The sequence below is a fragment of the Plecotus auritus genome, assembly GCF_963455305.1.
Source record: "Plecotus auritus genome assembly, chromosome: 9".
Classification (NCBI taxonomy): Eukaryota; Metazoa; Chordata; class Mammalia; order Chiroptera; family Vespertilionidae; genus Plecotus; species Plecotus auritus.
In genome coordinates, this window is record NC_137783.1 from 43,323,831 (window position 1) to 43,337,718 (window position 13,888).

Below are 13,888 nucleotides of genomic sequence, written 5' to 3' on the forward strand. Positions count from 1 at the left end.
CAGCCAGGGCCCCATTTTTTCTTTTTTTAACACAGTAGTTGGTCTAGCGTACTAGACCTACTATTTGATTTACTTTTCTTTTTTACTAAAATTTATTTGTGATATTGTCTTATGTAAGTCTATAAAGTTCTATCAATTTTTTTTAAAAACATGTTTTTATTGATTTTAGAGAGATAGGAAGGGAGAAGGAGAGAGAAATAGAAACATTGATGAGAGAGAAACATCATCGATCGGCTGCCTCCTGCACACCCCTGCTGGGAATCCAGCTGCAACCCAGGCATGTGCCTTGACCGGGAATCAAACTGGTGACATCCTGGGTTGATGCTCAACCACTGAACCACACTGGCCAGGCTCTATCCATCTTTTTAATGACTGCCTAGCATGCAGCTTAGATTTGTATATAGTGTTAGAGTTGTCCTTTCTCAGGCATGGAGTCCTCTGAACATGTAAAATTTAAAAAATCCCTCTATCCTGAGAATTTTTAGTTTATTTTGACTACTCTGTGCCTTTTACGTGGAGAATGAATGTTTCTGGTCTGGTCTGCAGGGGCCACAAGATGGAAGGCTCTTGATAAGTTCCATTTCTCTAGTTTTGCCATATAAAACAGGCCATCGTTGGAGGCTACAGTTTTCTTTCTTTCTTTTTTTTTTTTTTAATATATTTTATTGATTTTTTACAGAGAGGAAGGGAGAGGGACAGAGAGTTAGAAACGTCAATGAGAGAGAAACATCGATCAGCTGCCTCCTGCACACCTCCTACTGGGGATGTGCCCGCAACCAAGGTACGTGCACTTGACCGGAATCGAACCTGGGACCCTTCAGTCCGCAGGCTGACGCTCTATCCACTGAGCCAAACCGGTTTCGGCCAGTTTTCTTTCTTTCTTTCTTTTTTTTTTTTGTTAATCCTCACTTGAGGGTATTTTTTCATTTATTTTTAGAGAGAGTGGAAGAGAGGCAGAGAGACACAGAGAGAAACATCAAACATTGATGTGAGAGAGACACATTGATTGGTTGCCTCCTGCACACACCCCAACTCAGGGATGGGGGTAGAGTCTGCAACGGAGGTACGTGCCCTGGCCTGGAACCAAACCTGGGACCCTTCAGTCCTTGGGTCCGTGCTCTACCCATTGAGCCAAACTGACTAGGGCTGCTCTTTCTTTTCTTTTTGAAGCTGTACATTTTTAAATTGATCTGAGAGAGAGAGAGAGAGAGTGAGAGAGAGAGAGAGAGAGGCAGCGGTTTGTTGTCCTTTCACCTATTTATGCAGTCATTGGTTTATTGGTTACTTCTTTACTAGTATATGTGTCCTGACCAGCAATCAAACTCACAACCTTGATGTGTCAGGATAATGCTCTAACCAACTGAGCTACCCGGCCAGAGCCTGTACTTTTAACATTTAAGATATGTTCCACCCTAACTGGTTTGGCTCAGTGGATAGAGCGTCGGCCTGCGGACTAAAGGGTCCCAGGTTCGATTCCGGTCAAGGGCATGTACCTTGGTTGTGGGCACATCCCCCATAGGAGGTGTGCAAGGGGCAGCTGATTGATGTTTCTCTCTCATCAATGTTTCTAACTCTCTATGCCTCTCCCTTCCTCTCTGTAAAAGAAAAAAGGATGTGTTCCATTTTGCGGGAGTTTGAGAATTGTGGGGGTTGGGTAGCTGATCCTTTGGGAAAACTAATGGCTGTACAGTTTAAAATTTTTCTCTGTACATTCTTTCTCTCTTCTTTGATAATTGGACTAGCGTAAATAAAATAAGGGAGATGTCACATCTCTGAAACCTCTCTCATAATATCAGGCCATGAAACTTCACATCTGGGTCTGCCTTGGGGCAGCCTTGCAGCCACAGGCCCTGCTAATAAGGGCCTGGTTGTCTGTGCATTTCCAGTTCAAATTCTTGGAAGAGAGAATCAAGCTCAGGACAGTTGTTCACATCAGATACAGGTCCAATGAGTCCGAGTGATGGTTGTCTGGCTTCCCCCTCCAGCCAGGAGCGTGGGCAAGGAGACATAGGATCTCCACTTCACTATCTAGGAGCTTTGTCCTCGGGACAAGCTGCCGCAACTTTCTAAACTTTTGTTTTTCTTGTGGAAGATGGGGCTTAATAGTATTACTCCTTTCAGAGAGTTAATTTTTAGAATAAAATTAGGTCACACATGTAAAAAAAACCCCTCTGTGCAGTTCCAGGCACAGAGGAAGCTGTGAGGAAATGGGAATCAGCATCGTCATGATTATGATGGAAAAGGCACTGTCCTGGATGTTAGATCTACAGAGCTCGAAGTCATAGTTCCCCACGATGACACAGAACTCTGGGAGGAACTTTGTTCTCCCTGTGGTTGCACAAAGGCGTTTACTTCATTTGGGCTCTCGGCTGTATTCAGCCATCCATCCATCCATCTTAGAGTTAGAATTCAGAGGGGAGAGTGTTGTCTCAGGCTTATAATTCGAACTGAAATTTTGTCATAGGGAACCCTGACTTGGCAGTTGTCTGACTCCATTTCTTACTAAAAACACACCTTAATCTAACCGAGCTGTAGTTTCCTTATCTGTAACACATACATGCGAATAGCAATTAATGCAGAGTTGTGGCCTTAATGCCGCAGTATAGAGTGTTCAATAAATGCTAGGGATTGCTATGCAATGACATCATCCATCATTTATTGTGATAGTTACTAGGGACAGTTATAGATGACCCCAATAGTTGTTATTGGTGATGGGTGAAGTGAGGGCGTGGGGGGTCTGGAATGAGGCCCAGGTCTTGCCAAGCACCTCTGTTCCCTCTCACACTGCCATTTCTAGGGGTAGTAAGGCCCTTCCTCTCCTTTCCCATTCCTTCATGGAGGAGCCCTCACTCAGGGCCTCTGTCCTCAGCATCTACATTGTCCCTCGTTCCTGTGAGGCACTGGCTGCAGGTCTATGACAGATCACAAGTTCCTTCTCCCGTTCCTCGTGGGGCAAGTCGGTGTCTGTCTTGTCCTATCCCCAGACCCAACCCAGGGCTGAATTTCACGGATTTCATCACTGCACGCGCCAACTGGGGTGGCACCTCTGGAACACTTTACTTCTCTTATCACTTCCATGTCCCAGGGGCGGGGCCAGATCCTAGAACCTCAGAAAGTCACGGATGAAGAAGTCCTTAGAGTCCCAACTCTTTTTAAAAAAATGATTTTTATTGATTTCAGAGAGGAAGGGAGAGAGAAACATCAACAATGAGAAAGAATCATTGACCTGCTGCCTCCTGCACGCCCACATTGGGGATGGAGCCCGCAACCCGGCCCACGAACTGTGACCTTCTGGTTCATACATCTGCGCTCAACCAGGGAGCCGCGCCAGCGAGGCCCAACTATTTGATAGGACAGTAAGCTGAAGCTCAGAGAGGGGGGAAGTAAAATGTCTCAACAGGTTAGGAGCCGACAGATTCAAACCTGGGTTTCCGGCCATGAGCGAGGTTCTTGACACCTCCAGGCTGTCTGTCCCTTGTGGCCTCTCTCACTGGGAGCGACTACAAAGCCAGGGCGGCCACCTGGCCCTCGCGGCTTTGGGGATCCCTGGCCGTGCAGCCAGCGCCGCGGTCGGAGGCGGCTGGGCTCTCTAGGGGCTGCAGGGCTCCCCGAGGACTTGGGAAAGCCCCCGGGCAGGCCCATTGGAGCAAGGGGAGTCGCCGGGGTGGGGAGGGCAGAGCCCAGGATGGGATGTGGAGAGTGATCTGGCAACTGGGCACTTGGAAACCCTTATTGAGCGCCTCGCGGGTGAGAGCAGCGGCCAGCCCCAGGGCCGCACGTCCCGCCCCACCCCCGGCCCCTCGGAGCACAGCTGACCCCGCCCCCTGGAGTCCGGTTCCCCGGACAGCCGGCGCCGCGCGCAGTAAGCCGATCGCTCCCGCCGGGCGTGCGGCGCCCGGGCCGCCAGTGCCCTGCGCTCGCCGCGCCCACCGATGCGCTAGGTGGGGGGCCACGGCCGTCCGCGCAGCATGGCCCGGCCCGTGCAGCTGGCACCCGGGTCGCTGGCACTGGTGCTAAGCAGGTTGGAGACGCCGAAGGCGGCGGGGGTCGCGGAGGACCCCGGCGGGCACGCGGTGTTCCGCGCCTTTCGCCGCGCCAACGCGCGCTGCTTCTGGAACTCGCGGCTGGCGCGCGCCGCCTCGCGGCTGGCCTTCCAGGGCTGGCTGTGCCGAGGGGTGCTGCTGGTGCACGCGCCCCCCGCCAGCCTGCAGGTGCTGCGCGACGCCTGGTGCCGGCGGGCCCTGCGCCCGCCCCGCGGCTTCCGCATCAGCGCGGTGGGTGAGTGCGGGGCTGGAGGGAGGGGCGCCCCGCGCGAGCTGCGGAGACGAAACCCTGGTTACCCGGGCGCATGCACTCCGGTTCAACTTTGGGGGGGCGGGGGCGGGGCGGATGAGGGGATGAGAAAACGCCGGCGGCTGGAAGAGGGCTCTCCTCCCGAGCATTCCCTCCAGCTGGGACACTGACGCCCCGGTCCCAGCCCCCAGGATACGCCGGGCCAACTCCAGGAGGCCTCCATTGCTCAAATCTTTCAGCCAGTGGAGCGCGCAGTTTCCTGGCCGAAGGAACTTTCTACTTAGAAAAGTGATGCTTTGGGGAGAAAGGCTTTGTGCTCGGGAGCCAGAGGGTTGGTCAGGAAGTAGGGGCCTCTGTCTCTGTTCCATGGGGGCGCTTAGAAGGGGAGCCCTAGGCGTTGAACAGAATCTACTGGTTCTGAACTGGCTGCTTTTATTTATTTTTTTTAATTACAGACTTGGGAGCAGTGTGTGGTTTTCGTATTCTGCTGTATTGGGTGGTGTGGTGGGTTTGGATCAGGGCCTAGCGGAAGGTTTGGGGTCGTTAACTTCTTGAGTAAAAGACATGACAAATGGCACTGTGGACACATCCCGTCGGCTGAATAGAATTCCTCCTTTCCAGCCTTTTCAGAGAGCCCATTTGTTTGAAGACAGACAGCAGCTTTTGCCTGTGTGACATAGCTTCTCATTTGAGAAACTAAACCACTGCAGCACTGAGTGAGCGTTCTCTGGCACCGGCCACTACACTCAGGGGGCTGTCAGCTCCCGGTAACAGCCTGGTTCTGTCTGTCTGCATTTATGTGGGGTTGTGACGACGATTTGATGGTGTGCTGTTGACAAGTCACCAGTTGTTCCAGCCCTGGATTTTGACTCATACCAAGGAACCCGCTCTGTCTCAGTCCATAAATCCTCCTCAGAGGAGGAGCAGCAAATAAAAAACATGTGTTTTAGTCCCCAGGGATAAAGGAACGGGATAGCAAGAGGCACTTGATGTTGTGCATCACCTGTCAGAGATGATGTCTCTGCATCCCAGGTCAGTGAGGTTAAACCTTGGCTTGTCACCTCCATGCATTACCATTCTGTCTGGTACACCCCCCCACACACACACACACCCTTTTTCTTCCCCTAAGAGCAAAAAAGAGCTCATTTGCAAAGCCACATAAACGCATTTCATCTCCTTTTACTTGCAGGAGTGAGTGAAGAAAATAGGTTTTTGGCTCTGAAAGCCGAAATTCTCACAGGGCAAGGGTGGATGAAAAACTCTTTTCAGTTCTGTGTCCTGGGGTTTTCTGGTTTGAATTAGCGGTTGCATTCTCTGGTTCCCCCACCCCCTTTTGAAGGGTGAGCATAGAGCGTGTTGCAGAAAGGGGGTGGGTAGAGTTGGGGTCTAGACCTGAGGGTGAAATAGAGAGGGCTTGTGCTAAGCCAGAGGCAGCCAAGATGCTTACTACCTGGGGTCCAGCGAGCAGTGGTGAAGGCTGGTTCCTGGGTTGGCCTGGGTTAGCTGCCATCTGAAAGATGCAGCGGACAAAGTGAACCCATCACCCGATGCTCTGATTCTCCACCACCAGGTAATGCTGCCTCATTGCATCACTCAGGACGTGGTGGACATGTGTTCTATGGAGAGTGCAATGCAGTGGTCTTTACACGGGGCCATCATCCCTGACCTGGGTCTCCTGTCAGAAATGATTTTGAGGTTTTTAATAGCATCCTGATAAGAATGAAGACATTTAGCTGGAATTTGTACAAAACCACCTATTGGGTCATTTTGAGGAGGAAACTGGGGAAAGATCTTATTTAATGCAGGTCAGTGGATTCCTGTGGGGGGAGGCTGTTTTGAATAGAATGGCTAATTACGAGTCTCACTTGGGGTCCTTGGGTCAGGTCAGAGGAGAGGAGGCACCAAGGCAGCCCTTGGGCCATCTGAGTCACAGGAGGTGGCGAGGGCTGGGGGAGCTGCCTTGCCCCACGGGAACTGGGAGTTTCAGTTGGCCTGCTTTCCTGAATCTGGCAGCATTGGCTTCCAGAGGCTACAGTGGGCTTCCGGGAGGCAAGGGAACAGCAGCTGCACTACTGCAGGCTTCACACCTCATTTGTTACTTGTGGGAACAGCAGAACTAGGAAGAGATACAAAGGGTCAATTTGGTTAGATCGGTTTGGTCTCTTTGCTGTAGTTTTTAAAAAATATGTTTTTATTGATTTCAGAGAGGAAGGGAGAGGGAGAGAGAGATAGAAACATCAATGATGAGAGAGAATCATTCATCACCTGCCTCCTGCATGCCCGCCACCAGGGATCAAGCTGGCAACCCCGGCATGTGCCCTTGACCGGAATTAAATCTGGGACCCTTCAATCCCCAGGCAGACGCTCTATCCACTCAGCCAAACCAGCTAGGGCTGTAGTGTTGTTGTTTTTTGTGTGTTTTTTTAAAGGCTCACTTCTCCTCCATAAAAGTATTTGGACATAGGGAATATTGCCAGCCAGCTGGCAGGAAAAGAGGTGTGGCCATGAGCTTTATAAACTCACTGTGCTTCCCTGGGTCCTTCTCCCGGGCTTTTGGACCTGGTACTTATGGGGCCTCAGAAGAAATGATGGTTGAGTGCCTTGGCCAAGCAGACAGAAGTGACCTGAGCCCCAGATGCAGACCTGAAGTTAAGGCCTGAAGGGGTTTGTTATCCATGTTTTGTGCCCTTTCTTTCCCTCTTCACTTTCTCTACCTCGGCTTCCCTCTGATGAGAAGGTATTTCCCAGGCTGAGAGCATTTCCCTAAACAGAGGGACATTGGATGTATATTTTTTAAATTTTATTTTTCAATTACAGTTGACATTCAGTATTATTTTATGTCAGTTTCAGGTGTACAGCATAGGATCTTTAACAAACAAACTCTCTTTTTGTGCTCTAGTCCTCAAGTGTTTTCTTCGTTCATTTCTTTCTTTTAAATTAGCAAATGACATTAGCAGATGAGAGGGGTGAGCTGAAAGCTGGAGGAAGACATCTGTTTACCTAGCAGCTAGGCTGAACCGCAGGTGGTAGGGGTGGAGGACACCGGATTTGTTTGGGTGAATCAGTTGTTACTCTGGGTCCACACCTACCAGGTAGATGAAAGATTAATGATGGCTTCCTGGGGTAAGGACGGGGAAAGGCCACTTGGCCAAACAAGTTTGTTCCCTTCTGAAATTTATAGCTGAGGTATCCACATTTTAATCCCATCATGGCCTTCCATCTTTTCTCATTGAATGAGAATGCCGGTGGCTCTTTTACAATATTTGCTTCATTAATTCACTAATGTGCCAGATACTGTTCTAGGTGTTTCAATGTATCTTTCATGGACTGTTTGTTTCCTCCATATTCAGTTCAAGAGGGATAGTTGAGTGGGAGGCTAGGTTCACAGTCTTCTCCATCCCACAGTGACATGTGTGGGCAGGTTCTGCCTCTGATTGAGTTGGGCCAGAGTTCCCTGGTGTGTGTTTGGGGAGTGGGTAAATACAGATCTGGCAGGTCAGGCTGGTGAAGGGGAGCTAATGTGAGAATCTTCCCACCTCCCCTCATGACCCTTCTCCCTGCTTCCTGAAACATCTCTGAGCACACAGAGATATTAAGGTAAAATTGCAAGTGCCTTTGAAGACTAGAGGCCAAGTCACTAATTTATGCTAGGTATAAATGACTGATTTCAGAATCTAATCTGGGATCTGGTGTGGGAGAGGAACAGCTCAAGGGTATGGGTGCCTGATTGTACAAGAGTTGGGCAAACATCTGAAATGTTGTCTGACTTATTCCGTGATTTAGGGAATGGCATAGGGAAGTGTGTAGAGATGGTGAGGAGAGAGAGTGGTCCAGCTCCTATTCTGTCTTGCTTCTGGGGTCCTGCCTTGAATGATAGTAGGGCATCTTGTAGGTTTTAGTAGCCAATGGAATTTTTTGTTTGTTTTGTTAATCGTCACCGGAGGATATCTTTCCATTGATTTTTAGAGTGAGTGGAAGAGAGGTGAGAGACACAGAGAGAGAAACATTGATGTGAGAGAGATATATCAATTGATTGCCTCGGGCATGTGCACCAACTAGGGCCAGGGATCGAGCCTGCAACCGAGGTACGTGCCCTTGACCGGAATTGAATCTGGGGCCTTTCAGTCTGCAGGCTGATGCTCTATCCATTGAGCCAAACTGGCTAAGGCTAGCTAATGGAATTTTTAGTTGAAATTTACTTTTAGTGAAATGCACAAATCATTAGTGTAGCATTTGATGCATTCTTCAAATACATAAATAAATGAGTGTAACCCAAACTCCTAATAGGATTTAGAACATTATCATTGTCCCAGAAAGTTCTCTCTTGCCCCTTCGCAGTCACCTCTGCTTCCACCCTCAGAAGTAACCACTCTTTTGATTATTTTTAACTATAAGTTTTGCCTGTTCAAGAATTTCATGTAAATGGAATCATTAGTATGTACTCTTTTGTGTGAGGATTCTTTCACTCAACTTCATGTTCCTCAGATTCATCTCTCTTGTGTTACTAGTTCCTTTTTATTGCTGAGTAGGATTTTATGAATATACCACAGTTTATCCATTTTACCTTAGATGAACACCTGGGATATTTCCAGTTTATGGCTATTATAAATAAAGCTCCTGTGAATATTTATGTACAAGTTTTTTTTTTTTTTTTATGCTTCTATTTTTCTGAGTTCTTATCTAGGAGAGGAATTGCGAACTCACTGAGTATGTTTAGTTTTATGAAGACTTTTCCCAAAGTGGTTGTACCATTTTACATTCCTACCAACAAAGTGAGACAGTTCTGGTTGCTGCACATGTTTGCCAAAATTTGATGTTTTCAGTCTTTATGATTTTAGCTATTCTGGTAGTATCTTGTAGTTTTATTTATTTATTATTCATTTATTTATTTTAAATATATTTTTATTGATTTTTAGAGAGAGAGGAAGGAAGAGGGAGATAGAAACATTGCTGAGAGAGAAACATTAGCCGGCTGCCTCCCACACGCTCCTTACTGGAGATTGAGCCCACAACCCAGGCATGTGCCCTGACTGACTGGGAAGCAAACTGGTAACCTCTTGGTTCATGGGTCAACGCTCAACCACTGAACCACACCAGCCAGGCAGTTTTGTGTGTTTTTTAAAAGTACATATTTTTATTGATTTCAGAGAGGAATGGAGAGAGAGAGAGAGAGAGAAACATCAATGATGAGAGAGCTAATTGATTGGCAGCCTCCTGCACGCCCCCCACTGGGGATGGAGCCCACAACTCAGGCATGTGCCCTTGACTGTAATTGAACCTGGGACCCTTACAGTCAATGCTCTATCCACTGAACCAAACCGGCTAGGGCTAAAGCTCATTTTTTTTTTAAATATATTTTATTGATATTTCACAGAGAGAAAGGGAGAGGGATAGAGAGCTAGAAACATCGATGAGAGAGAAACATCGATCAGCCGCCTCCTGCACACCTCCCACTGAGGATGTGCCCGCAACCAAGGTACATGCCCTTGACTGGAATCGAACCCGGGACCTTTTAGTCCGCAGGCCGACGCTCTATCCACTGAGCCAAACCGGTTTCGGCTAAAGCTCATTTTTTATATCTTTTTCATGAGTGTCTAATTGTCCAAGGACAGTTTGTTAAAAAGACTAGCCTTTCTCACTGAATTGCCTTTGCAACTTGGTTGAAAATCAGTTGACTGTGTCAGGATCTGTTTCCATTGATCTTGAGTCTATCCTTTCACCAATACTGTACTATCTGTTTTACTTTATAGTAAGGCTTGGAATCCGATAGATTGTGAGTCTTCCAACTTTGTTCTTCCTAAAAATCGTTTTGGTTACTTTAGGTTCTTTGTTTTTCCATATACATTTTAGAATCAGTTTATCAGTTACTTAAAAAATAATCCAGCTGGGATTTTGATTGGGATTATGTTGAAACAGGAGATCAAAATGAAGTTAGATGAAAAACTCATCCTGGTCTTCCTGAACTACCCTGGTTTTAGAAATGATAATCTTGCCCTGGTCGGTATTCCACAGTGGTTAGAGCACCGGCCTGTGCACTGAAGGGTCTCAGGTTCCATTCCTGGTCAAGGGCACGTACTTGGGTTGCAGGCTCAATCCCCAGCCCTGGTTGAGGCATGTGCGGGAGGCAATCAATTGATGTCTCTCTCACAGTGCTGTTTCTCTTTCTTTCTCTCTCCCTATATCCCTCCCTCTCTCCTACTCTCTCTAAAAAATCAATGGAAAACTCCTTGAGTGATGATTAAAAAGAAAAAAATTATAGTTTTGCCCTAGCCGGGTGGATCCGTTGGTTGGAGCGTTGTCCTGTATACCAAAGGTTGCAGGTTTGATTCCTAGTCAGGGCACATACCTAGGTTGGGGGTTCGATTCCCAGTGCGGGGGCGGGTAAGGGAAGCTACTGATAGATGTCTCTCTCACATCGATGTTTCTCTCTCTCTCTAAAAATAAGTATATCCTCAGACGAGGATTGAAAAAAATGATAGTCTTGCCATCTTGGGAGCCCTTTAGTCCCAGACAAGCTGGGAGAATTGGTCACCCTAATTTGGGGAGAATTGATATCTTAACATTTCATGAACATGGTATATCTCTCTGTTTGAGTGTCCTTAATATACTTTTTAGTGTATTGAGTATCTTTTGTTAAATTTATGTTCCTAAGAACTTTATGTTTTGGATGCTATTATAAGTGGTATTATTTTAAAATAAACTTTGTATTTTGGAATAATTTTAGATTTATAGAAAAATTGCAAATATATTACAGAGCTCTGTATTCATCACCCAGTTTCTCATATTTTTTTTTACCTTACCTTTAAAAAAAAAAGGCCAGTGTGGCTCAGTGGTTGAGCGTCAACCCAGGAACCAAGAGGTCATGGGTTTGATTCCTGGTCAGGGGACATGCCCTGGTTGCAGGATCGATTCCCAGTAGGGGACGTGCAGGAGGCAGCTGACGGATGATTTTTCTCTCTCATCGATGTTTCTGTCTCTCTTTCCCTCTCCTTTCCTCTCTCTCTTAAAAAAAAAATCAATAGAAGCATATTTTTAAAAAACTGAGATATAATTCACATAGCATAACATTTACCATTTTAAAGGGTATAATTCAGTGGGTTTTAGGATTTTCACAATGTTGTGCAATCATTACCATTATTTAATTTTAGAAGATTTTCATCACCCAAAAAAGAAAACCCTATACCACTACTCACTAGCATATTCTTTCTATTTCCCTCCACAACCCCTGTCAACCACTAATTCATCTTGTCTCTATGAATTTGCCTGTTCGAGATATTTCATTTTTTTAATTAAAAATATATTTTATTGATTTTTACAGAGAGGGAGGAGAAGGATAGAGAGTTAGAAACATCAATGAGAGAGAATCATTGATTGGATGCCTCCTGCACGGCCCCTACTGGGGATGTGCCTGCAACTAAGGTACATGCCCTTGACCGGAATCGAACCTGGGACCCTTCAGTCCACAGGCTGTCGCTCTATCCACTGAGCCAAACCGGTTAGGGCTAGATATTTCATTTAAATGGAATCACAATATGTGGTCTTTGTCCTGGTATCTTTCACTTAACATAATGTTTTCAAGGTTTATCCATGTTGTATCATGTATTAGAACTTCATTTTTGTGGCTGAATAATAATCTGTTGTGTGGATATACCACATTTTGCTTATCCATTTATCAATGGATGGCTATTGGGGTTGTTTCTACTTTTTGGCCGTGATGAATTATGCTGCTGTGAACATCTTTGTGCAAGTCTGTGTATGCACATACATTTTAATTTTGGGGTAGATTCCATTTGGCTGTCATAAAATAATTTGTTTCTCTAATGAGATTTCCAATTTGTTTGTTCATCATCAGCATGTTTAAAATGTTATCTTCCAGCTTCTTTAAAATACTTACAATTCTAACATCTTGGTCATCTCAGGGTCAGCAAGTCAGTCTCATTGGTTGCCTTGTCTTTGAATAAGTCACTTATTTTTCTATTTCTGTATTGTTTAGTGTTTCAGATTGTACCTCTGACATTATGAGTGATGTGTTGTAGAAACTCTGGATTGTTACGTTCCTTTGTACAGTGTTGCTTCCCCCCTCCCCCTCTCTTGAGGATATTTTTTTCATTGCTTTTCAGAAATAGTGGAAGAGAGGAGGGAGGGAGGGAGGGAGGGAGGGAGGGAGGGAAGGAGGTAGAAGAGAGAAGCATCGATTTCTCTCTGGCCTGGCTCCTAATAGGGCCTGCCTTTAGGTGAAAAGCTGTAAAAAATGGGAAACTTATCCAGTGCCATTTCCTTCCACGAGAACCTCCCTTCCAATTTCTACCTGGTTTTGGTTGCTTTTCAGTACCTTCAGGTAGGGGTTTTTATGTTTTGTCCAAAGTTATAGTTGTTATCGGCAAAAGAGTTAGTCTACTAGGATCTCGTTCACCATTATTGGAAGCAAAACCCCAGTAATAAATGTTCTTAATTCCTGGCTTTTCTCCTCTTCTAAAATGTTATTCTGTTGATGAACAATGTCTAGGCCATAGAGAAACTCAAGATCATGTAGACAGTTACCAAAAACCCATGCCTTTGTTCCATCTCTTCCTTCTCCTGGACAGATCTCAGTTTCTCCCCCATCTTTTCTAGCTTGATCATCCCTTTCCTCAAGTTAGGTGGGAAGCTGGAGTAATTCTGCCCGTTTTGCAGACAGGAAACAGAATGAAGGTTGTGATTTGACTGGTGGTGTTTGGGTTTCTTGCCTTCTTCTCTATTCACCACCAGTTCACTGTGGTTCCTCTAAAGGGCCTGGCATTTTTCACCGGCACTCACACTTCCTGAGAGGCTATCAGATTCCCACAAGGCCTTTGGTCCATTCCAAGGCCCAGAAAATGGCAGAAACAGCTGCTCTGTCCATGCCCCACTCTCACCTCCCTCCTTCCCGCCCACGATTTTACCAGCCATATTTTTCTGGCTTTGTTGTGCCAGATGTTGCCTTTTACCTTCGTCTGAGCAGGGGCAATTGAAGGGCTCACAGCAGGGTGTCTTGTAGGCACATTGCTGTTATCAAGCTGGATGTCCTATATGTGGCATCTGGGTAGGTAATAAGTATCTCTGGCTCCATGTTTTGATTAAGCAGCTGGTGGGTAGGAGAAGACACCTCTAGTTGCTGCCTTGTAGTATTGAGGTCCAGTGAGATGAAAAGAGCCATTAACCTGAAAATTAGCTTGGCTTTCTCTACCCTCTTTCTCCTGCCCCAGGCCAGTAGGTCATCATGTTCCTTGAGGCTCAACACCTCAGGTTTCTCTCCAATCCATCCCTTTCTCTGTTTCCATTGCTGGGCCTTTGTCCACCTAAGATCTCACCATTTCCCACGTGAATTAGGGCTCCAGCTTCCTCCCTTTGTGTGCTGCCATCCTCTGTGTGGTCCTGTACAGTCCAGTTCATTCTCCATCCTACAGGTAGACAGACTTATGAGAATCCAAAAAGGAGGTCTAATTCTGCTCAGATCCCTTATTTGCTCAGATCCCTTTATTTGCTCAGATCCCTTAGCTTTTCAGGAAAAGTCCGAGCCTTTAACATGCATTGCAAGGCTCTCTAATCCAGTTCCACCATAAGCATCCTCTTTCTC

At 46.4% G+C, this 13,888-nt stretch overlaps 1 protein-coding gene across 2 annotated transcripts in view; it reads left to right on the forward strand.

Annotated features, from left to right (window-relative positions):
- Nucleotides 1-3,861: 3,861 nt before the first annotated feature.
- Nucleotides 3,862-13,888, forward strand: part of STOX1 (storkhead box 1) — a gene marked incomplete at both ends in the record, with an annotated part of 45,568 nt that continues 35,541 nt past the window's right edge. The window contains one exon of one of the 2 annotated variants that reach the window (XM_080687998.1): nt 3,862-4,278. In XM_080687998.1, coding sequence (XP_080544124.1) covers nt 3,969-4,278 — 310 coding nt within the window. The remainder of the gene's footprint in view (nt 4,279-13,888) is intronic. The other variant, XM_080687999.1, reaches the window with a different exon arrangement.